At 35.0% G+C, this 25,987-nt stretch overlaps 1 protein-coding gene across 1 annotated transcript; it reads left to right on the top strand.

The window, feature by feature from the left end:
- Positions 1-415: 415 nt before the first annotated feature.
- LOC145682972 (uncharacterized) lies at positions 416-25,572 on the top strand. Its single transcript, XM_081754329.1, has 3 exons — positions 416-699; positions 2,724-3,065; positions 25,399-25,572. The coding sequence occupies exons 1-3, from the start codon at positions 547-549 to the stop codon at positions 25,570-25,572; spliced, it is 669 nt and encodes a 222-aa protein (XP_081610455.1). The 5' UTR covers positions 416-546.
- The last annotated feature ends 415 nt before the right edge of the window (positions 25,573-25,987 follow it).

Raw genomic sequence — 25,987 nt, 5'->3', positions numbered from 1 at the left:
CACGTTATCTACAAAACAATACCAATCTTGAATGAGATTTCTTGCGAACGATAGAAGAACGATAGAAAAATTTTACTTGGGATGGTTGACGCAAAAGCTTTTACACTTTTTCCTGAATGCTTTACCGAAATTGAACTTTGGTTTATTTGCACCGAACGCATGGACGTTAGCTACTATGGTACGCGAGGGGAGCGCTACTTTTTACCGGAAGTTTAACCCATGCCCGTCGCACCAAAGGCAGTAGCATTAGCGGTTACGCTATACGGGACCACTGGAAATTGAACCTACTCCCACTTCCACCAAAGGCGGGAACATTAGCGATTACGTTATGCGGAACCACCGCGAATCAAACCAACACCACCTAGATTACAAAGCCTTCGCACTGAGTCGCAAACATTGAGTGACGTCACATTGACTAGGCCAACCGCAGAATTCGAGTGTGTGCTGTTTGTTACGGATCAAGTGAAGATTTCATGTATTTATTTAAAGATTAATACCAGTGTTGTATTTATTTTAAATGTGCAGAAGTTATTGAAAACTGACAAAATGGTATACAAATGTTGTGTACCTAATTGTCGCGGAAACTACAATAAAGAAATTAAAGTACATGTATTTCAGTTTCCCACTGATGAAGAAAGGAAGAAAAAGTGGACACATGCAATTAAAAGAAATAATTATCTTCCAAATAAAAACTCTAAGGTAAGAATTAGGAACTAATTTTTATTAGTTCTTGTTATTTTTAGATACATAAACAAATATTTCTCATAGCTTAATAGGGTGCAGACGTAGAATAGATAGTCAGAAAAATGCTAATTCAAGGTTAAAATCAGTGACTGCATATAAAAGAAAACTGTAGGCTTATTAGATGTTAATTTACATGTTGTAGAACTTCTACTTCAAGTACGAAACCTGAAATTTCACTTAGAAATTCAACGTTGCATGTATGAATGCTTAAGAAGTATTTTACTAAGTGACATTTTTATTAGCTATAGAAAGTTGTGTGCAGATTTACAACAGGTCAGTAAATTAATAGAAATATCTTTATGCACTTTTGTTGCTTGAAATAATTCCCTAATACATTCTGCATTCTTATTTTACAGGCACATGCCCAAAGTATCGCGCACTGATTGACAATATGCATGCTATTTGATGTATCATAAAAATATTTTTTGTGTACAGATCTACAGTCATAGGTAGAATATTAACTTCTCTAAGCACCAAATGCAATCTCACTGACTTACGAAGTGTTTCTTAAGGGAGGTATTGGGTACTATCTTATTTTAGGGTAGCACACTTACATTCATGACATATATTAACAATACACTATTACTGCCTTAGAAAGTGTTTTAATGACTGTATGCGAATAAAGTGAACTGATATGAAGTAGTGCAGGAGGAGGGGAAACGAGAAATGTACGATTTTCTATAACACACACAAAAAAAATCGTACAAGACTTCTTATGCATCCATACATGGGAGATTGAACTTATAAGTGAAATTTCGGATTTCGTACATGAGGCAGAAATCCTCCGAAAGTCGGAATGTTCTCTTTCCCATGCACTCACTCATTTCAACCGTGGAATTACCAACTTTACTCCTACATGTTGTAAATCTGCACCAAATATTTTATTTGATTTGCCTAGCTATTCTACGCCTGCGCCCTTGATACTGAAAAAAGCGAAGGCTAAATGTACGAGTTCCGTAATTTTGCATTTTAAAGTTCCGTAAATGAGTGCTAGAAGGCACTATATACCATGTGCTATTTCTTTACAAATGCGAAGTTTAATACTTGGGCGAGAAAGTGCGTGAATACGAAATTATCATTTGTTTATGGACGAAGCTTCGTACATGGGTGCGAAAAGGCGCGTGAATACAATTCGTTAATTGTTTAAAGATAGGGTTCCATACATGGGCGTAATAAGTAGTATGAATACTTAATAAGTAATTAGAAAAACAACTAAATTTTGAAAATCAAACATGTCTTTAAGCTGCAACGAAAGATGATATTCTAAATATATGACTATTTTTAAAACTTGTATAATCCTAATGCTTGTGAGTGAGAAGAAGGCCCAGAAGGAATGGGCTTTAACGTAGATTTTAGTATCGGCAGGACTGATATTAAATCTTTTGGACTGAAGGATTTTTCTAAACCTACGTTTCATTAGCAGGTCAATGTAGTGACACCAGAGGAATTTACTTGTTATATTGCCATAACATTTAGGTAGTGTAAGAGATGTATTTACCCCTTTTACTAATTCACATTAACAAGAAGAAAAAAGAAAAAAGGGAGAGAAAATAAATAAGACATAAGAAACATAAAGTAAGGGAGAAGAACGAAGTCAAACTAATTCTAACCTACAACTTCCCCTGCTTCTTCAATTTCGATACTTTCTCTGATAATTACTTTTCAAAATCCATTCTACGTTTCAAGAATTGAGCTAAAGTATATTATAAACATAACGTAGTATGAACTTAGCATAGGATAGTGGTTAGCATTATTACTTCGCGATCGAGAAATTTTGGGTTTAAATCCGGTGGCCAGCTATCCTGATTGAACCCAGGCGAATGGTTGATGATGCATCTAATATACACCTTTTCGACTTCGTTCCCATTATTGTTGTAAGTATTGATTATTGATTCAAGTGTAAAATGCACTTATTGGCTATATCTGTAAGATAAATAAAGTAAAAATAATATTTACACTTTATTTTTTTGTCCTTCTAGGTTTGTGAACTGCATTTTCCAAAGGATCAGTTAGTGTGGGAAACGTCTCATTTTGACGAGAAAAGTGGAAAATTGCTTACCGTGCCACTAAAAAATCCAAGGTTAAGAGATGACGCGATACCAACATTATTTCCTGGTTGTCCAGATTACTTATCTTCAGAAGGCACCTGTAGCCGTGACTCGCCTTCGTTGAAGAGACTACGACGAGAAGCAAACGCTGTGGAGCAAGCCATTGAAGAGAGTCTAAAGACATACAAAGAATATGAAACACAACACAAAGTCGACACATTTGAGAACTTTGTTGATCTGAATAAGCAGACTAAAATAAATCCTTTTTGGACTGTAATATATCGCTTAGATATGGTACTTTATGTTCGAATTGATTCGACGACTATTCCAGAATTGACATATGAACTACAAAAAGAAGTGAAATATGAACAAAAACACCAGAGGTGCAAAAAGTGCAGCCAAGTTCGTCAGCTTCAAAAAGTGTTGAGATGAGGATGGATGAGCCAAGTTCCTTGGCCACTGCATCTGAAAGGGACACTGGAACTTGGCGCGAGGTACCTAACATATTCGAATACATTAAGATGTCTGTTCCTAGTTTCACGGCCGGGACACTTCAGTCCTAAGGCTAGTGGTGACCGCCAAATCCACCACGCTCATAAACACCACCCCTAAGGCTCGTTAACATAATTTACTTTGACACTTCGTGGAGGAATATAAGTTTTCCTTGTCTGGGTTTCGAAACACCAATCTTACTGCAGCATTCTGTATATGTGCCTTAGCTCATTAGCAAAGTTGATATTCCTAAGGTTGATGGTGGTCCCAAACCCACCACGCCCACCACCATTATCTCTAAGGTTCCTTAACATCATTTACCTTGACACCTCGCGCCAAGTTCCAGTCTCCCTTTCAGATGCAGTGGCCAAGGAATTTGGCTCATCCATCCTCATCTCAACACTTTTTGAAGCTGACGAACTTGGCTGCACTTTTTGCACCTCTGGTGTTTTTGTTCATATTTCACTTCTTTTTGTAGTTCACCATGTCAATATCGTATATTGGAATTCTCAATTGTGGCATATTGCTGGATTTAAATTTAAAATTGTACATTTTTAAAGGAGTCATAATGTGTCACATACAACATTAGTTCCCAAGGGCTCTCCCACCGGGAATCGAACCCAAAACCTGTACAAGAAAGGCGCACATGCTAGCCACTAGAACAGCGGGGAGGATTTATTCTATCAAATATCTGTCAGAGCGTTATGTCCAAACGAGATTCCAATTCATTTACCCGAACTACAAAATCACGATCGCTAACATCTCATTTTTCATTGCCTAAATACGAACAGTATCAACAGGGCCCAAAACCCTTGATGCTGAATCCTCGCTGCTACATCGCTAGTTGGTGTTTCAATATACCTAGTTGTTCTCTACCTTTTCACATTGCGAAATTACGGAGTTCATTACATGACGCGCATGTTGCGCAGTTTCATACTGCCTCGGGTTTTCCTTCCAATGATATACTCCTTTCAAAAAGCTTGTAAACTTAATAATATTTGCCACCAACATATCCTAACTGTATATAAAGCCACATGAACTGGCATAAATTAAAGGGGTGCTTCCGGTTGACGTGGAAAGTTGAATGATGAAGTGGGATGAAGGATCTTCCCATGTTATTTAAATGGGTCTTTTTTTTTGACATATAATCTAATGTTTTAGGAACTTGGAATTGGAATAAAAAATTGAAATTCGGTATGCGTGTATAAAAAATAAACAATTCCAACTTTAGAGTGGTTTTCTGGGGAACTAAAAAATCTTTCGCATGGTACGTATTTATATGGACACCTTTTACCCCCAAAATTATACGGCACTTCCTGTAGGGCTACAATGATTAAATTTGACGTGATTGTAGTTTTTCGGAACTAACCGACAGAAAAATTGCCAAAAGTGAATATTTTTAATTTTTAGGGAGTCTAAAGGGGAGATGAAGAAGTTCCCCATGCTATTTAAAAAGACCGTTTCTTGGACAAATAATCTCATATTTTAGGTACTTGAAACTGGAATACAAACGTGAAATTCGGTATGCTTCAACGCTTTCGTTAGTATTACCTAAGTAAGTCAGTAAAAATGAAAATATCCAAATTTAGAGTGGTTTCATGGGGAACAGAAAAACTTTTTCCATGTTATTTATATTGGACGTCTTCTAAACCCCAAAATGTTTAGGCAATTCCGGCACGGTTAGAATGATCAAATTTGGCACGATTGTATCCTCCCGGGACTAACCAACAGGAAAATTGCTAGAATTGAATATTTTTAATTTTTAAGGAGTCTAAAGGAAGATGAAGAAATCACCATGTTATTTAAATAGGCATTTTCCTGGAATACAAAATCTTATCTTTTAGATAGTTGAAAAGAAATTGTAAGCTTAAAAGGTGTGAGGAAGTAGGACTAGCAAAAGCGAGGGTTTGGGAGCGAAACCCCGAAGAGCAAATTCAGAAAATATGAAGAGCAAAAGGCACGAAATCCATTGTTGATGAAAAGGCTGATACGTAAGAGATTCTCACACTGTTCACAGATAGAGACACGAAGTATCAAGAACATTTTTACATAACGACTGTGGTAACTATAATATAACTCTGGTACCAATATATTTACGAAATCGGTTACATTTTGTTGCTAGTCTCACATAAATTCGAACAATTGGATTTCTCATTTCTCCGAAAACTTCATTAATTTTAAACATTCTCACCTCTACATTATCTTACTTATCAAATTAATTTCAATATCTATTTAATACCAATGACTGCAATAAAGGAAAAATATTCACCGAAAAACGACAAAATATTGGCTTTCCTTGTCTGGGTTTCCAACCACGAAATTTACGGCAGTATGTACGTGTCTTAGCCCACGGTTTTAAAAGTTAACTGATTCACAGAACGTGCCTCATTAACTTGCTTATACTTATTACTAACTTTCACTTATTTTACTCGCACACTGAGAAAAACTGTATGTGGCGTACGTAAAAACGTTTGTTACATGTCTAAATCCTGTAGTTGTTGGACTTAACGTACACTAAACGTATAACTAAAAAAGTATATTTGAACGTACTTTTCGCACAAGTGTTCCGAAAAAACGTACTTTCCACACGAACGAAAAGACTGTATGTAGGCGGTCAGGATCTCACATACAGATGGCCGTATGTAACTTACAGCTGACGTACGTAATGTACGGAAGACTATTAGATATCAGACATCCTGCAACGACATTGTGTAACATCTAAGCGGGAAAGAGGGCAGTGCGTATGTAACATATGAATAACGTATGTTAAGTATAGCCAATACACCAGCGAGGAGGGCACCAACTCGACCACTCAGACGATTGACATTATCACTATGCACATGATGTGTTCAATAACGGAATTGTTCCCGATTTCTGATTATAAGGACAGTTTTTTTTTCTAATGAAAAATTTCCGTAGCAAATTCCTCAAATTTCATTTTCAAGCCGTTATAGAGTACCTTTATGGAGAGTTTCGCATCTTCATCTCATTAAGAAGTACCTAATGGCTATGGACAGTTTTTCCATAAAAATTCCCATAGTACATTCCTTAAATTTGGAACCTTTATTTACACAGGTCATTACATAAGGTAGGTACCATTACGCAGAGTTTCAAATCTCTATCTCATTTGGAAGCACCTAATCAATGATGAGTCAGTAAATGAACCGATCTCTGTTTGAGTAAGGACAATTTTTCACCCATAGAAAATTCCATAACACATTCCTTAAATTTCGGATATTTTTCATATTCAAGCCATTATAAGCAACCTTCGTGTAGACATTCATATCTTCATCTCATTGGGAAGTACCTAATGGCTACGGACATTTTTTCGTCTATAAAAAATTTCCTATAGCATATTCCTCAGATTTCGGACTTTTTCCATACTTAAGTTATTGTAGGGTACCTTTATGCAAAGTTTCAGGTTTCTATCTCATTGGGAAGTATCTAATCAATTTGATGAGAGAGTGAGTAAAACGATTTTTTTCCTGGCTAACGATAGTTTTTTGCCTATAAAAAATTTTCCATAGTACATTCCTCAGATGTCGGACTTTTTCCATACTCAGGTTGCTATAGGGTACCTTTATGCAAAGTTTCAGGTTTCTATCTCATTGAGAAGTATCTAATCAATTTGATGAGTGAGTGAGTAAAACGATTTTTTCCTGGGTAACGATAGTTTTTTGCCTATAAAAAATTTCCATAATACATTCCTCAGATTTCGGACCTTTTCCATACTTAAGTTATTGTAGGGTACCTTTATGCAAAGTTTCAGGTTTCTATCTCATTGAGAAGTATCTAATCAATTTGATGAGTGAGTGAGTGAAACGATTTTTTTCCTGGCTAACGACAGTTTTTTGCCTATAAAAAAATTTCCATAGTACATTCCTCAGACTTCGGACTTTTTCCATACTGAGGTTGTCATAGGGTACCTTTATGCAAAGTTTCAGGTTTCTATCTTATTGAGAAGTATCTAATCAATTTGATGAGTGACTGAGTAAAACGATTCTTTTCCTGGCTAACGACAGTTTTTTGCCTATAAAAAATTTTCCATAGTAAATTCCTCAGATTTCAGACTTTTTCCATACTGAGGTTGTCATAGGGTACCTTTATGCAAAGTTTCAGGTTTCTATCTCATTGAGAAGTATCTAATCAATTTGATGAGTGAGTGAGTAAAACGATCTTTTTCCTGGCTAACGACAGTTTTCTTGCCTATAAAAAATTTTCCATAGTAAATTCCTCAGATTTCGGACCTTTTCCATGCTGAGGTTGTCATAGGGTACCTTTATGCAAAGTTTCAGGTTTCTATCTCATTGAGAAGTATCTAATCAATTTGATGAGTGAGTGAGTAAAACGATTTTTTTCCTGGCTAACGATAGTTTTTTTCCTATAAAAAATTTTCATAGCACATTCCTCAGATTTCGGACTTTTTCCATACTGAGATTGTTATAGGGTACCTTTATGCAAAGTTTCAAGTTTCTATCTCATTGAGAAGTATCTAATCAATTTGATGAGTGAGTGAGTAAAACGATTTTTTTTCCTGGCTAACGACAGTTTTTTGCCTATAAAAAATTTTCCATAGTACGTTCCTCAGATTTCGGACTTTTTCCATGCTGAGGTTGTTATAGGGTACCTGTATGCAAACTTTCAGGTTTCTATCTCATTGGAAAGTACCTAATCAATTTGATGAGTGAGTGAGTAAAACGATTTTTTTTCCTGGCTAACGACAGTTTTTTGCCTATAAAAAATTTTCCATAGTACGTTCCTCAGATTTCGGACTTTTTCCATGCTGAGGTTGTTATAGGGTACCTGTATGCAAACTTTCAGGTTTCTATCTCATTGGAAAGTACCTAATCAATTTGATGAGTGAGTGAGTGAAACGATTTTTTTCCAGGCTAACGACAGTTTTTTGCCCATAAAAAATTTCCCATAGCACATTCCTCAGATTTCGGACTTTTTCCATACTGAGGTTGTTATAGGGTACCTTTATGCAAAGTTTCTAGTTTCTATCTCATGGGGAAGTATCTAATCAATTTGATGAGTGAGTGAGTGAAACGATTTCTTTCCTGGCTAAGGACAGTTTCTGGCCCATAAAAGATTTCCCATAGAACATTCTTCAGATTTCGGACTTTTTCCATACTTAGGTCGTAATAGGGTACCTTTATGCAAAGTTTCAGGTTTCTATCTAATTGGGAAGTACCTAATCAATTTGATGAGTGAGTGAGTGAAAGGTTTTTTTTCCTTGCTAAGGACAGTTTTTTGCCTATAAAAAAATTCCCATAGCTCATTCCTCAGATTTCGGACTTTTTCCATACTCAAATTGTTATAGGGTACCTTTATGCAAAGTTTCACGTTTCTATCTAATTGGGAAGTATCTAATCAATTTGATGAGTGAGTCAGTGAGTCAGTGAGCCTGAAAACTGCATATTTTGGGGGTCCAGTATTCGAATATGGTTGAAGGTAGGAATGTGAGATTTGGCATATGAGTACATCTGTGGGATATCTCCTCACATTCTAAATTTCATGTTTCTACCCTTAATAGAATCGTTTTTACAAAGCCTCGAAATCGGCGATTTTACCAAAAACTCTTGTTCGTGTATAATATGCTTACGGCAGTGCAGGCCAGTTTTCATATGCTTCGCGGAACTTGGCTGCCATGCACTGCCGTGCATGTTGATTCTGTCGTAGTTCAAAAAGATTTACAACTTCATTTATACTTTAAAGGTATTGAACTTAGAAATTTCGAAAAGTTCGTTTTACCCTTAAAAGTTCATTCTATTTGTGAGGTGGAAAATATCCTGTTCTGCGTTTCGAATGCTGCAAACAATGTGAAATCAGATGTTGCTCATAAATGTGATATTTTAGAATCGGTTTTACTTTCACTTCAAGAGCAAGAAGATGAAAATCGTGCATTTTATAAATTCTTCGCCTCTCAAGTTGAGCTACTACGAAACAAGAAATCGAGGTACAGATATCCATGTGATTTATTTCTGTTCAGTTCATTGTTGTTTGTAATTTCTCCACATGCTTATAAGTTCCTGAGAAGTCACGGGAATATAATTCTTCCTCATCCATCCACTATCAGGCGAATTTGCTCATCCTTTCAATGCAGTCCCCAATTAGAACAAACGGAAGAAAACTTCTTGTTTTATATAAAAGACAGAATATTACAATTGCAATCGTATGAAAAGTTTGTGGTGATGATGGTGGATGAAATCTACATCAAACCATTTATGGACTACAAGGGTGGAAATGTGGTTGGTGCTTGTTCTAATAGTGATAATGTTGCTACAAGTGCGCATGTGTTTATGATAGAAAGTGTGCTTTCATCGTTCAAGGAAGTTGTACATGTTTTGCCTGTAAGTACTTTCACAGCTTATGATTTGCATGGTGTTATTCGAAATATCATTTGTGGCTTAGAAAAAGTGAAGGTGAATGTAATTTGTGTTGTAACAGACAATAATGCAATCAACAGAAAAGCAATGTCCATGTTTTCCAACCCTCCTAAATTAAGTATTGTGTATCCCCACCCAAGTGATATCAACAAGCCACTATTTTTTGTCATTGATCCTGTACATCTTCTGAAAAGTGTAAGAAACAACTGGTTAAACCAAAAAAATGATGAAATGTGCATATTTTTTCCGGATTTTTATGGTTCATCAGATACTATTAACACAGCGTCCTTCTCAACTTTACGTAAACTTTTCAAACTTGAAAGTGACAAACTTTTGAAATTTGGCTATGGCCTTTCACTTAAAGCATTATGGCCTTCCAACCTTGAAAGACAAAGTGTAAAATATGTTCTACAGGTGTTCAGTGAACATGTTGTTGCTGGTCTGAAGGAAGTGGGCCAGGAAAATAACCTTTCACATTACGAAGGTACTTTGAAATTTATAGACATAATTTTAAATTGGTGGAAAATCGTCAATACGAAAACTCCTTTCAAAGGCAAACGTCTTCGAGATGTTATGCAAACTCCATTAACCAGCACCTCCTCTGACAATGAGCAATCTTCATATCTCAACACTTTCGTATGTTGGCTTGATCGTTGGCAAGAACTAGCACTGAAATCTGGCATTCTTAGCAAAGAAACTCATTCTGCACTGGCTCACACAACCTACGCTCTGCTGGAATTGACATCGTACTGTCTCAATGAGTTAAACATGCAATATGTATTGTTAGGCAAGTTTCAAACTGATGCACTAGAAGCTCGATTTGGATTGTACAGGCAACTGGCAGGCTCACAGTACCACATATCTATGAGACAGTTATTTGAAGTGGAAAATAAATTGAGAATGTCCTCAGTACTGCAAAAAAAGCTATCGAATCTTGTAATTGCGACTGATTGCAATGTTGAATATGCCAGGTCTGATGCAAAAATTTGTAAGTATATTGACACTTCTTTGGAGGTAACTGTGACTGCAGACGACATTTCGGGTATTAATGATGAAATGCCAATAGTGTTGTACGTAGGAGGATACTGTGCAAGTGCTGTGTTAAGAAAACTAAAGTGTTCTTCCTGCAAGCAGTATCTTGTGTCAGATGCTCCAATGGATAATGCTGTATGGTGCGGATTAATTAAAAATCTTGATAGAGGTGGTTTGTTATATCCAGAACAGAGTGTTGTAAGAGCAGTCATCTATGCATATGTAGTTGTGAACAAATTAACTTCGTCGGAAATGGAAACAAATTTCTTGCGGGCAACAAACCAGAAACATGTTGCTTTACAAAACACTTTGCTAAATTTGAAACGTGAAGATTCTTGGTTCTGGGACGCATGTGAAAATGGGCATGAATGTATTAAGGTTATTGAAATGATAGTGGTAACTAGTGTAAATTGTCTTTTGAACACCTATTGCAAAAACAAAAACAATGAAGTATCTGATAAGCGTAACAAACATACCGTCAAATGTGCAAAACAAAGAAAATTGTCAACTCTAAAACAATCTTAAACAGACAGTTGTTGTAACTCTAGTACTCCGAATCCTTTGATGGAAAGCCTCCATTTCTATATCTTTTTGTATATATGTTCATTATAATTATTACGAACATATATAATTTTCTTTCATTTGATTCCCTACGTTTACATTTTAAAGTAATATTTTCCGAGTAAATAATCCTATTATAAAGTTTTAATATAGTAACGAGAAAGTTTTTTTTTTTCCTTTTGGTGTGCGAAGTGCTGAAAAAATAACTAGCAAGTCATGTATCATTAGACACATAAAGATTCCTTCATTTGTATTTTCCCGTAAAATGAACTGGAGTTTTAATGACTTGAGTTTGCTGATTTCTTCTTCAAATTTATTGAAATGTTATCTATCTTTTTTAAATTTAATATTTGTAATATTCAGGGTGTTTCAAAACAACACCGACAACGTTTGGGAGATGATTCCTGACACCAAGATAAGACAAAAAATATAGACCAAGCTGGGTGCACAAATGCCCCTTTCGGAGTTATAGGCTGCCGAAAACATGAAAAATTGAACTTTAAAAATCCATAGCTCCAAAAAAATTAGACTTACAGCAGTCGGTTCAAGACTTCAAATAGGAACTAATATGTGCCCTATCCAAATATCCATGTTTCAGAATCCTGCGGTACTCACGCAACAATTTTTATAGAGGGAGTTTGCTTACGGGCATATAATTTGAAGTACTCACCAATTACCTCTATAAAAATTATTGCGGAAGTACTGCAGTATTCTAAAACTTGGATAGAACACATACTAGTTCCTAAGTGAATTCTAGATTTGACTACGGTAGGTCTCACAGTCTTGGAGCTATGGACCTTCAAAGTTCAATTTTTCATGTTTTCGGCAGCCTATAACTCCAAAAGGAAGCATTTGTGACCCAGTTTGGTCTATACTTTTCGTCCTATCTTGGTGTCAGGAATCACCTCCCAAATGTCGTCGGTGTTGTTTTGAAACACCCTGTATAAGTTTAAAATTTTCTAATTAAATTAAGTTTACAAATATTAAAATTATTCATTACAAGGATTAAACTTTCAAAAGATAGATTTGAAGTAATCAGTAAAATCAAATCATTATAAATCGTGGTCATTTTTTAAAATAATAGAATAATTTTCATAAAAAGCTAATACTTAACTGAATAGCTGGATAACTTAAGCCACTCAAGGTAGCAATTAGTGCACTCGTCAGGTTGTTTTGTGTTTCTTGAGTTATAAGGGAACAAGAAATTAGAAACAGTCCGGGAGTAATATATATATATATATATATATATATATATATATATATATATATATATATATATATACACAAATCTGTCTATAAAGACAGAGGCTATATGAGATTTTTATTAATATCGCTTAACCAATAAATAAATTTCAAATAGTTAAAACCTAATAGATTTCTATTTCAATTATGGTATAACTACAGTTTATTTCCCCCTAACGTCATTATTCACTTGCGGTATCTATACACGCTCTGTCCGCAATAATTCTTACATGGCCTAGTTAGTGTGACGTCACACACCAGTGCGAAGGCCTTGTAATCTAGGTGGTGTTGATCAAACCCGGGTCCGCCAGCACTGAACACGAAAGATATTAGCGCCCGGATATTTTAGGTGACAGTTTTTATTCATGAACATATTGCAAGATTTATTAGCAGTAGCTTAATTTCAGTTCACCAAGCGTTGAGCAGAGTGGTTATATAAGACATGAACCTATTAACGATCATTGGAAAACAATTCGATCTGCGAAAGCAATGAAAGACATGTATGGTAATTGTTTAGTAATGGTTAAGTTTGAATTGACCGTCCCGTTTAGCAACGATGCTATATGAAACGTGGACCTATCAAACTTTAACTTTTTATGAGTTTAGCTTAGACATATGAAGAAAACTTTTTTATTTGATACTCGTAGAAACAATCTAAACGGAATAAAGTAGCCCCCCTTAGATTTGGCATTGTAAGCTAACTATATATATATATTGTGTATATTAAAAGAATAATTATAATTGATACTATTCTGCTGAAAATAAGTTGTAACAATTACAGTTTTCATTTTTTGTTTATTTTAGAAAATGAAACCGCAACCCTCAACATCCACCGCCTCCTCCTCCTCATCGTTGAACCACATCCAGTGGTTCAATAAGATGGATAATCTATTGGATGTAGCGGAAGGTAAAAGAAGGAGAAGAGAGGAAGAGGAGCACACCATATCAATGAAAAATAAGCGGAAGAGGTATTTCACCACGGTGAAAGTGTTTAAAACAGCAGTAGCAATGGTGGAAGAATAAGTGCTGCCAGTGGTGGAAGAAGTGATGCCAGTGGGGGAAGACGAAGAGGTACCAGTGGAAGAAGTGGCAGCAATACTAGCACCAGTGAGGGAAATGGTGGGGGAGGGGGAAATATTGATGGAGACGTATTACTATTAGAAGATGGGCATGATGATGTTTTGGTGAAAGCGTGCGCAAAATATGAAAGACTTGAAAAAATCAAAATTTTAAGACAGAAACTCAGAAAAATATTGAAAAATATCTGTAAATGCATGTATGCATAAAAAATATGTAAACAAAATATGTTTCTTTTGGGTGAAGGGAAAATTTGAGTTTTCTTTCCTTTGAATTTTTTAAACCTTTGTAACAGTGTTGCAGTATTTTGATAATAGAGTAATAACTATTGTCCTTAGAATTTAAAAAAAAGAAGCGGAAAGAAAATCTTCATGCTTTTTCATTAGGGAAGACTGGATGTTGATAAACGTTTACTATATAGTATACTGAAAGGAAAAGTAACATAAAATCTTTGAATTTTACTTCTTGGTTAACTCAGAACAGATCAGTTTAAGATGTATGAATGAAATACAGATAGTGAAAACTGGGAGGAAACGGGAGAACCTCGAGAAATTTTATGCAGACAATTTAAAGAAAATCGAAGACTTTTTTCGTGCGAACGCTAAAATTTTCTTGGTAGCAACGAACATACAATGAGTTCAGGTTTTTTTCATTAGTTGAATAATTAATTAGCTATCTCTTTTGGGTTTGAAGATGTGGATTTGCATTTATGTACCCAGGGTATTTTATATGAAATCACTTTAAGATAAAAACTTGTGCTAAAACACGATAATATTCAGATATCTAAGGTAAAGTATGGATGTCATACATGAGGGGTTTCAGTGTAGAAGGACAAACTATAACTTGTGTGTTAATTAACATACCATTTATCCAGTTGGATTAAAGAAAAACTTGAAAAATGAAATGAAGTCTTTGAGGCTAAAGGAGACGGTGATTTGTTGTACCATCGCTTTTATAAATCTCTCAGAACGTAAATAGAAAGTCACGGGAAAACCCTGAAATAACACATCCACACGGTATTGGCCCACCACAAAATTCAAACTTGATGTTTGTTATGAAAATGTTCAAATAATTGGTGTGAGGTGAAATCGAATCAGTAAGCCCAAGCATCAGTGGTGAACGCACGACCACTTTTTTCCAGTGACCCGCCAAGGCCCCAAAGAAGAACTTTAGTTCAGATACTTAATAATAGTATTAATGCTGATGTTCAGCACCGTGGTTATTTTCTTAAAAATGTCACGATATTTTCTTCGTGAAAATTAATAGGAACCACAAGCCGGGAATCGAACTCTCAATAATTCTAAAGATGAAATAGAAACTGTCTCTTACAAATAAAAATTACTTACTAAGGTGGGTGTGCGCTTAACTATGGACAAAGTTTGATAGTGTATGGAATTATCTTGAATATTCTAACACTTAACTTTCATTCAGTTTATTGGAATATGATTATGTTTTTAAAAGCTAAGACAAATGGATAATGCCAATCCAAACATTGGGTGACCACTACACTCTGCAAAATTTACTAAACTTTATGGTTCTTACCGCCTATCTTTTCTCTATAACAATTTGATAGCTTACGCCGATTATATTTCGAGAATGAATCGAAATTGAATTCCTGAAAGCCGTGCCGTGTTATAGCTAACATATTGATAATTCTATGGAAAACCATTTCTGTTTTGCACCACAAAGTTAGTGTTGACGAATATTGTATTCCATATAGCTAAATCCATTACATGGTAGCAAGATGAATGGTCTCAAGAACTTAAAGTTAGATAGTATAAATAAACTAAATTGAAATTTTGTATCTACTGCGTAGAAAGAATGAATTTTAAGAGAAGTGTAGAAGGAGGAAGAGGATCAGTAGATTATCAATAGGATTAGAGTATCAGTATTATATATACACATATATATTCGAGAATACAGATCCACAGAGATAAATTCCAATTTGATGAAAGAGTAATTCAGACATAAGAAGTAAGGAAGGTTGGGCGTGGACTACAGTGATGGAAAACTTAATAATATTTATTTAAATAATATTCTGTATCCTTTTCTTGGAGACTTGGATAGCGGGTGAACATTTCAGTTTGCATATGGTGAGAGAATTAATTAATTGAAACATATTTAATGTACAAATTTTTCTTACAAGTTTAATCGTAATAAAAATTACATGGAACGCTCCATGTGTGAAAAGAGCGTAGAAACCAAATGTACTACCATATTAAAAGCAGAAATATAATTCGATATTAATAATAAGAAAAACAGTAGTAAATTGTATTGAAAATAGATGCTGAACTTGGATACGATAGTACAAACACGTGCCACTCAGGAAGCGTGACATTGAGATCGCGTCAGCTTCCGTTGCCATATTGTGATTAACAAGTAAGGCGCTTTACTGATGTACTAAAGGTCCGGGGTTCGATCCTCGGTCAAGTTGTGACAAACATTTTTTTCTTTTTATTTTTTGTTCCCTGAAAGTTTATTCATAAATAATTTTCATGGTTATTACTACATATAGATGACATAAGTAAATTACAGAAGATGTCGCAAGAAGTCTCAAGAAAGTCTGCATGATCACATAATTGGAAGACATAGTGGTAGTGTGGAAGGGCACCCTACATTGTACGTACGTCATAATATAGAACTTAGTACGTTTTTTTGAAACATTCATAATTTACTTATATTATGAGAGTAATAATAATAAGAAGAAAAAATACCAGTAAGAAAAAAAAATACTATAAATGCTGAACTAAGATACGTTGGCAGAAACACGTGCCACCCAAAAAGCGTGGCATTGAGATTGCGTCATTATCCCGTGCTACTCAGGAAGCGTGGTATTGAGGTCACGTCATCATGTAGTCTAGTGAGTAAAGCGCGGGACTCATGCACTGAAGGTACAGGGTTCGAGCCTGGACTAAGTTGTAACAAAGGTTTTTTCTTTCTTATTTTTACTATATGTAACGTGGACTGAATCTATTTATTTATTTATTTATTTATTTATTTATTTTTTCGATAGTTTATTAAAAGTAATTTGTTAAAGTTATGAATTCTCATGGACAGAAGTACAATAGAAAGAGTGCAAATATATAAAATTAATTTAGAGTGGAATAAGATACTAAACGAACACTGTGTTTGCGACAAGATGATTGTGCGTTGACACTCATAATTTACTTATATATTATGAGGTTAATAATAAAAAGAGAAACATTAGTAAATTTCATTTAAAATATTTGTTGAAACGGTAATTACCAGCTGACACGCTTCGCTATTAGATTACACTACCTTACGTTGTGGCGTAACGAGTAAGACGCTGGACTCATACACTAAAGGTACGGGATTCGACCCCAGGCCAAGCTGTGATATGAAATTGTTAATTTCTACTATTTTATAACGCGAATTAAATTTATTTATTATTTCATGAAAGTAAATTACAGGGGGTGGCGCAAGATAAAAAAGTGGGGGTATAAAATAGGTTTACTAACGTATGTGATAAGGAATTGTGACTTCGCACTGGTTTTATTTTAGAATTGGTTGAGCGAGTACAGTTACATGGGTGATATTTAATAACTTTTTGCAGGAGACATATTTGCCAAGATTATAGGGACTCAGTTCTGTCCAACGGTATTATCCTATGGGGTTAGACTTCAGGTACGACACTGTCGTAGTGTTCGAATGCATACCAACAATGAACTCAAGTACATTTCTTATGGGAACAATAAACAGGTAATGGTGTTTAAAAAGAATTGCAAATATGAACTAAATATGGAAAGCAACACTGTACAACACGAAAATTATTAATTGACCACAATTGTGAGCCAACATGTAATGGCGAAACGTAATTTCCTCCCTTTGCCTTTATTACACTATTACGATATTGTCTCAGTCTGTGTGATCCCACAAATCATAGTGACAATATTTTTAACCTTTTCACTGGATTAGAACAAATTTTTGAATATTTTTACGTCCTAAAATATCTATCTATCTCTACGTATATGTATTGTGTTTATTCCCCATCTATGTAAGTCTCTCTACGTATATCTATGCTGTTATTTCCCTTTGTATGTCTCTGTTATTTCCCTCTATGTATGTCTCTGTTGTTATTTCCTTCTATATAGGTTTTTGTCTATTTCCCTCTATGTTAGTTTCTGCCTATTTCCCTCTATGTATGTCTCTGTTATTTCCCTTTGTATGTCTCTGTTATATCTCTCTCTGTATGTCTCTGTTATTTTCCTCTATATATACTTCGTTAGTTATCTGTCTATTTCTTTCTCTCTTAAGCTATATATTTATTTAGCTATTTTTCTCTCTTCAGCTATATGTATTTAGCTATTTTGCTATTTCTTTCTATCTACATATATGTATTCTGATTACTTCACTCCATGTAAGTCTCTGTCTATTTCTTTCTCTCTACATTTATCTATTTTAAGTCTATTTAGCTATTTACTGGTATTTGTTTATTATTCTTTTGCCTCTCTCTCTCTCCCTTATCCTTTTCTTTGTTTATTTTGAAACTTTAATCGGTTCATTTACTTTGTAAATTCGGAGCACTTACAGTGTAAAAATATTAAAAGCTCGTTCTTAACCTAACATAACCTAACCTAATCTTGCTCTGTATTTCTGCTATTTGTCTCAAGGGGTAATGAAAACTCTTTTGATTTGTGTTTCTCTCTTATCCTTTTTTTTAAAATTAGAATATATCCTTAGTATCATAGGAACTTCTAACTTTATAATATATGTTGCGTGTAGTACCGTGAATTATGGTACAGAGACTTGTTTTCATATGCACATCTATTGTGCTAGCTGTGAGTTTGTTCCAAATTTAAAATTCTTTTTTTTTAAACAAAGCAGTCGATGTAATTTAACAAAAATTAACAGAGAGCTCGGTGCAATGTTTCATACAGTTAGTAATTAAAAATTACTGTCGTAACTTAAGGGTTCCAATTTTTTATTATTATTTGTAATAATAGTACTAGTGTGAGATTACAAAGAAAAAACTAAATGCTATAATGTTTTCCTAAACTGATACTGCTAAAATACATTTCAATAATCATTTCAATAATAATTTTAAAATGTTACAGACTAATAACAAGAGAGTTGTTCAAGAAACAACGTGGTCATAAAAGAGAATGAAAGCTATTGGTTACATGTTTTAAGTGTGGCCTTTCCGTTAAAACCTGCTGAATGACGTCATAACAATATATATAAATACCGCGTTAAAAATGAACAAATCAGTGTCTAATCCAGTCATTTCCATCGTCTTTGTGCTTGTGTATATATGTAAATATAAAGACAAAGACTTTATTTGAAAACTGTTTCTATGTATTGCTGAACAGAAGCCAAATCATGTCTGATGAAACATTTTGTATGTGTGAATTTCATAATAATGATATTAACATTCAATGTTTAATAAAAACGTTCCATTTGTGGCAGCCTAAGAGAAGAAGTTTGTTAGTGTTTGATGTGTGTTCAGATAATTATAAACAAAGTGCAGCGCATAAATGCTTGGTAATTAATAACGATATTTTAAAAACAAAAGTGATATGTTTAATAATAATACCGACATCCAGGAGGAAATTCTACAACAGTTTCAGAAATCCCATTAAAAAACATTCACAACATTACGACAATTTTTTAATACATATGAAAAACCAATTGAAAATGATGAATTTATTAATGAACTAATAAAAATATTCCTAGAAAAAGATTTTAAGTGATATATACTTGAATACGTCGTACGTATATAATTAGAAGCTCATATTTTACGGATCGTATGTTATACATACTCTGAACAAATTTATTTGTGATTCAATGAGGAATGTTTCGAAAATACTAAAAAATTTTAAACATCAGCAGCAGCATCGCTCTTGGATGTCTACATTCATGTTAGTGATCTGCTTGCTTCAGTAGTTGTTCCGGATGATTTTTAGTTTATAAATTTGATCATATTTCTTATTGACCTTCCAAGAACAGTCATTGTTTTTTGTTCAGCGGGATGTGTAGTGAAATCAATGTACTTACTTACTAGTAATTGTCCTCTTTTATTACGGAGATTTACAATGTGTACCCTAAAAATTACTGAATCCATGAAAATGCTGTGTTCATTAGTATTCAAGACGGTATGGAACTAAATGTTGAAATGTCTAATTTTGACGCAGAACTTTCAATAGTAATACCAATATAGATATCATCATCGATGTCATCTAGCGTATACTCTTGTACAAATTCAAATAACGAGCGAATGTATGCTTGAGGATCCACTAGTGCATATGCGTTTTATTGTAATTTCCTTTTCAAGCAGACCAAAATAAGGATAGTGTCTAGTTCTACTATTGATCATGCAAAAGTAATTCCCTTTGCCTGAACCATACAATGTAGGTTCAGGTGTAGAACATGTACTATGTTCTGGTGCAGAAATCTTACTTGTCCCCGGAAGAACACCCAATAACTCGTCAACAGTTAAACCATTAGTTTTTCCTGCAAATACAAATTCCCTAAATTTTCACGCGCCAATTCTCATATGTTATAAACCAACCATATCCTTTGCGGACTTACAACTTGTCAAAATAAAAGCAGATCATAAACAAAATGTGTTAATAATGCATGTAGTAAACGCGCATATTGTTCATTATACACACGCATCCCTAACGCATGACACTGCGTTACCACTTCCCAGGTAAAGGAAACTTCTCCCGCATCGTCATATCCACGCTTTTACATCATGCTAACAATTACAGATTATGACAAGTTTGTTCTTTATCTTCATTTTCCATAAATCGAATTGCTGAATATTTTAAATATGTATTATCTGTCAAGAAAGTAAATGTACACCTATTTTTCGACTCTGTCATTCCTGCGCTCCATCCATGGAGAGTATGAACATTAAATCAATCAAATGTTTACTGAGGTGCAAAAAGAAAAGTCTAATCTGAATTACACATTACAGAGGGGCACAAGCTGTGAATACGAATAGTGCACAGTGTAAATAAAGGACAACACCGAAAGAGAAAGCCAGAAACAGCTGCTAAACGGAGAAAATAAAGTAAAAATTGTCGAAGAGGGAACTTAAAACACAAATACAACAAATACGCCGACAACTAAACGTTTATCACACCATGATTTTCGTGTAGTGGTTAAGGTGCTGGTTTACAAATGCAAAGGACGCCAGTTCGAATCTCCGACAAGGAAAATTATAAAAAATTTTGTTAATAATACATACAGCTCATGAGAGTTTGTAAAAGAGGTCGTATTTAGTCTTTCGTAGCAATTACTATTGGTAATGTCTAGTACTGATAATACTTTTTGTCTTTGCGTATTGCTATTATTCTTGTCTTCATATCAAAAGAGAAGAATATCCGAAAAATACCACCAAAATTCCTCTTATTTTGAATGTAAACTCCATCTGCAATTAGTAAAGAATAAAAATTGAACGTTCCGACGTAGCTGCAAAAAGTAAAATGAATGGAAGTGGAGGAGTTCGAACCCATACTCATGGTTATTAAAAATACAATCTCTACATGTCTTACACCTCTCGACCACGTTTCTACGTTGGCAAATAAGAGGCTTGTGTTTAGATTACCCTGGTTAATACGTTTTGCAAAGAGGCCTGGTTTAACTCTGACGCAGCACTGGTGCAAGAAGAGAGAAGGGAGCAAAACACTTTTTCTCTCTCTCTCCCTCTGTGTGTCTATTTACCTATTTGTCTGTATATATATATATATATATATATATATATATATATATATATATATATATATATATATATATATATATAAAACGCTATTTGAAAATGCCATAACTACCCTAATTTTCAGCGGATTGAGACGAAACTTGGCACAAACATTAACTGTTGAAATATCTTGATGAGTTCGTCAACCAGAATAATCAAATGAAAATGTTCAAAATGGCGGCCCTTCAAAATCTTAAAAAGTTCCAAGGGAACCAAATTTCGCCCGTAAATAGGTATTCAGAAAGTTTGAGTAACTTTTCCTTTTTTACTGAAATATTTGTTTGCAAGGACTTTCCACTTTTATTGAAATATTGGACCCGATCAATCGCCTAAACAGGGTTCACGCCCTTTCGCAATGGTCGGGCTTTTCGTTTTGCAGAACGGGGAAATTTCCCTATCGGAACAAGGTGATTGTTAGTGGTGATATGAAATTACACATTGAAAGTGAAGAAACTTGTGAAACGTGTTATTTGACAGAATAATATAATAAATGTGCTTTCCCCTAACACAGAGAACTGTAAATCATGTATTTCGAGCTCGGGAGCCTGAATGGCGAGGAGTGTTATTTGATTTGCTTTTTAGTAACACATTGCATTACAAGTAAAGGTAGACAACATTAGTGGTAAGTAAAACAATAATAATAATAATAATAATAATAATGATAATAATAATAATAGGTGTTGTTTGTGGCAAGGCAGTATCTTTCTCAATTCTTCTTCAAATGTAATGATTGTAACGCCATTTCTCCCTTACAAACAATATATTAGCAATTTATATAGAGAGGACGGGAAATTATAGAGTGATGGGAGCAACGTTGGACAGTATGCACTCATAGTACTCAGAAAAATAAGCGATTTCAATGCAAAATGAGCGAAGAGTCATTGTCATAGGGAATCATGGGCCCACGGCAGAGCTCTCTTTAGGCAAAATGTCGATAACTTATATCGAGAACAGGAGATGATAGTGGGATGGGACCAACGTTGGACACCGTGGACCCATAAGGCGCATCGAAAACATTAGAGGGGGAGCAATAGCCAGACTTACTTATATCCACATAATAATATAAAATTATATTGTCGAAATACATATACGAGTTAGCTAGTAGTATTTCATATTATTATTATTATTATTATTATTATTATTATTATTATCAACAGCGTCTTTTCATTACGTATGCATGTTTGACATGTAAGCAAAGAGAAGATCAATCATTCGTAGAAAGAGTAAGAATAGCCAGTTACTTTAACTGTGAAGGACGGCAAAAATACGAAAGGAGTGACTACTGTAGCGAAAAGAAGCAATACTTTCTCTCAAATGGATAAAAAAATCAAGCCGAGAAAGATTCGAACTCGCATGTACGGCGCGAAAAGCCAGTGCTTCGTCCATTTTTTAACTGACTCACCGAACGTGTTTCAGTAACTTAGTTATTGCTAATTATACTTGCTTCGGTGGTTTAACTTGCTTCTTCTAATAAATTACAACGACAGGGACACGAACACAGAAACATCGAGGACAGTTAAAAATCATAAATGCCCTTCCGCGGGAGACGTACCCGGGACACCATACACCAAAGGCGCACGTGCTTGCCACTAAATCAGCGGGGAGGGCACCCCTCAACCCCTGTGTCGTTAGGGATTAAGACAACTGTATTGCCAGCTATCACTTCTGTTGGTTGTATACTATGATCACATGTTCCTTCTTTGCTGGAAGAGTTAAACCTACATTCTACGTAATACATGAGGTATTTTGACCTACATGCTCTTCATATAATGTAAGAAAAGGCTCATGTTGGGAATACGAAAAAGAACATTGCTTGGGCAAAACGGAAATCATTGGCACCAGAAATATTTATCTACGAGGTATGCGCAGTAGTATAATTCAAAATGGTTACTGTTTAGTTCAGTAAACGAAGAAAGGGGTATAAAAAAGCTAATATGTCGCGATCAACGAGATCGACCAGAGTTGACAGAGGCGGAAGCAGATGTGTAGTAATGCAACAACTTGGTTAAATTGATAATTCGTTCTGTATCATGTAGTAGATCGTATCACGACTTTACGGGAGAGCAGAGAAAGACTTAGTGACGCTATCATATAATAAGCTTTAGTAACATGATCATATAGGCACAAATGGATGAAACTGTGAGTACTACAACTTGGATTTAACGAAAGCCGTTAGGTATTCAGTGGTTTGCAGGGTTGTATAAGACACAAAAAGATAAGACCCAATACAATTCTTCATACCTTAGCTTCCAACACACGCAATTTCTGGTTAAATACTGAAACTCCTGTCGGATTTTAATACATGACATATTGCAGGATACAAATTGCTTTGCATTACTTGTTTGCTTGTAGGCAGATACTAGGTTAGTGTTCTGAATGGTTGTGTATAAACTAGGAATCGCCAATTCCGGAATTTTTACTTTCCGGACTCCTTTAAGTAAAACCGGACAAATTCCGGAACTCGGAAAAACACGGAATTTAAAAATTTCTGATTTCGTTAACATTCCGGAATTCGAAAAAAATCCGGATATTTTTCGAAATCCGGAGTTTTTCTCAATTCCGGGATTTTCTAAATTCCGGATTCTTGCCGAGTTCCGGAATTCTTCTGAATTCCGGTGTTTAACTAAATTCCATAATATTCCGAAATCCGGAAAGTGAAAATTCCGCTTCCGAAAAATGAATTTATTTAGGTTAATATGAATCGTGGCGGAAATAAGTCTTTGTCCAGGTAATGGCGTCTGCTTTGAAAGAAATGGAGAGTAAGAGAATTCAATCTGTCATATCTGTAGTTTCGTGTGGAGGGAAAAAAACTTGTGAACCAACGGTTTAAAAACAAATCAAGTTATTATTGTAAACATTGCCGACATCATAAAAGAAATACGAAAGACATTTTGAATCGAAGAAATATAACATACAAAATTGCAAGCGGAGACAAAGAAACCTAATGTAAAAAGACTAAAGACGAATCATTTACCGCGCAGCGATCGTGGTTCACTGGTCAAGATGTTTGTGCGAATCCACGTCGTAATTTCTTTCTTTTTTTAATTTATGATTTTTGATGGCGATTGATCGGCGATGACATATGTTTTATTATATTCAGATATTTGAATACTCGGATGTTTTAATAGTTGAACTATCAAATCCTCAGGAATAATAATAGTAATAATAATAAACTAATACTGTAATAATTATTATTATCTCGTAGAAGATTAAAAGTTAGGAGCTAATTATCGCTCAGGTCATACCATTACAAGCAGAAACGTGACATTTGCAACGAATATTTCGGTTTGGTTTAATGTTGCCCACGAGAAGAGGAATTTCTCATCTCGTTTCTAAATGAAACAAAATAGCATGAGAATTAACATTTTACATTCAAGACGGGACAGTATTAACTCAAATTTTTCGTCTCACTTTGGAGATGAGAATCGAGACGAGACGATAAGTATCGCAAACATTTCCCGTCTTGTCTCGATTCTCGAAATAGTGTATGCCCATTCTTTAAGTAACAATTGCTCTGTAGACTGAATCTCATAGACTATTTCATTACATTGTATTTTGGAGCTCATTGAATTATGGTCTGTGTAGGAATTTTTGTAGCAAAGCTTTTATATTTACCTCTGCATATCCTAAAATTTAGTTTATTGTATGCCTTACTGTTATTCTGTAGACACAGAAAATCACACTTCCTGTTATTTTCTTTCTTGATGGGCACAGGAATCATCTATCACTTCAAGTCAGTGGATATTGTCACCATCATCGAATACTGGTGTATTGTCTTTTCCCTAATGCCACTCATCTACTGTAACCAGCAGATGTAGGCGTATTTTCACCCTTGAAACGAGCATTGAAGAATGCTCTTTAGGACTAGAAAATCGGTAACGAAGGTAAATTTTGCACCCCAATTGAAGAGAGTTTGTAATGATGCCGTCAAACCTGAAATTGTGAAAAGCGGATTTCGTAAGTGTGGTCTTTATCCATTGAGTCCTGTTGCTGTGGACTATACCATGGTGTTGACGATACTCGGAAGATCCCAGTGGGAAAACCACAGCAAGAGTGTGACTAGAGTACCCCTTCATCTTCTCAACAAAAGTTCCCTACTCCTCATCAAAAACTGAAGTTCGTGCTTGATGATCTGGAAGAATTCATGCCTCCTTGTGTTCTTAATATGTTCCGTGACAAACTAAGACGTGACGAAGAGGAACAGAGTGATGGTGATTCAGATTTGGATGCTTATTGCAAAGTGTTAAAACCCGGTACAGTGTGACACATGAAACTAAATTGTCTGATAAAAACTAAACAACAAATGAGTGAAGCTCAGAAGAAGAAAACGAAGAGTAGGAAAGTGATAATCGTGAATTCACATGGCATAATAAACGCTTAAATGTGTACGCACCTTCACCGAAGAAGGATCTTCTTGGTGCCATCATTTCGAAAACTGGAGTAAAAATTCACAAGCCAAAATATTGCATCAAGATGAGATTGCTTCGGAATTATTATGCTCGCCTTCCTCAAGTAGTAGTGACGATTTTTTCATGAGTTTCTCAAACTTCCTGAAGCCACGGAGAAACCCCAACAATTTAGGCTGAAGAAAGTGTATGCAATATCTTGCGAGGAATGCCAGAAAGAACCGAATAAGAAGAAAGGCAACCGAAAAGATTAACGTAAGATGCTCCTCTCTG

The sequence above is a fragment of the Thermobia domestica genome, chromosome 4 (assembly GCF_964235325.1).
Source record: "Thermobia domestica chromosome 4, izTheDome1.hap1.1, whole genome shotgun sequence".
In the NCBI taxonomy this organism is placed as follows: domain Eukaryota; kingdom Metazoa; phylum Arthropoda; class Insecta; order Zygentoma; family Lepismatidae; genus Thermobia; species Thermobia domestica.
Note: the sequence above shows the minus strand (reverse complement) of the source record. Positions and strands in the feature narration are given on the sequence as shown.

Bases quoted from the DNA above. Each gene is read 5' to 3' on its own strand.
- LOC145682972 (XM_081754329.1), top strand. From the start codon at position 547: ATGGTATACAAATGTTGTGTACCTAATTGTCGCGGAAACTACAATAAA. The intron at 700-2,723 runs GTAAGAATTAGG...TTGTCCTTCTAG, and splicing joins TTCCAAATAAAAACTCTAAG to GTTTGTGAACTGCATTTTCC. The intron at 3,066-25,398 runs GTAATATATCGC...TCTCAACAAAAG, and splicing joins AAATAAATCCTTTTTGGACT to TTCCCTACTCCTCATCAAAA.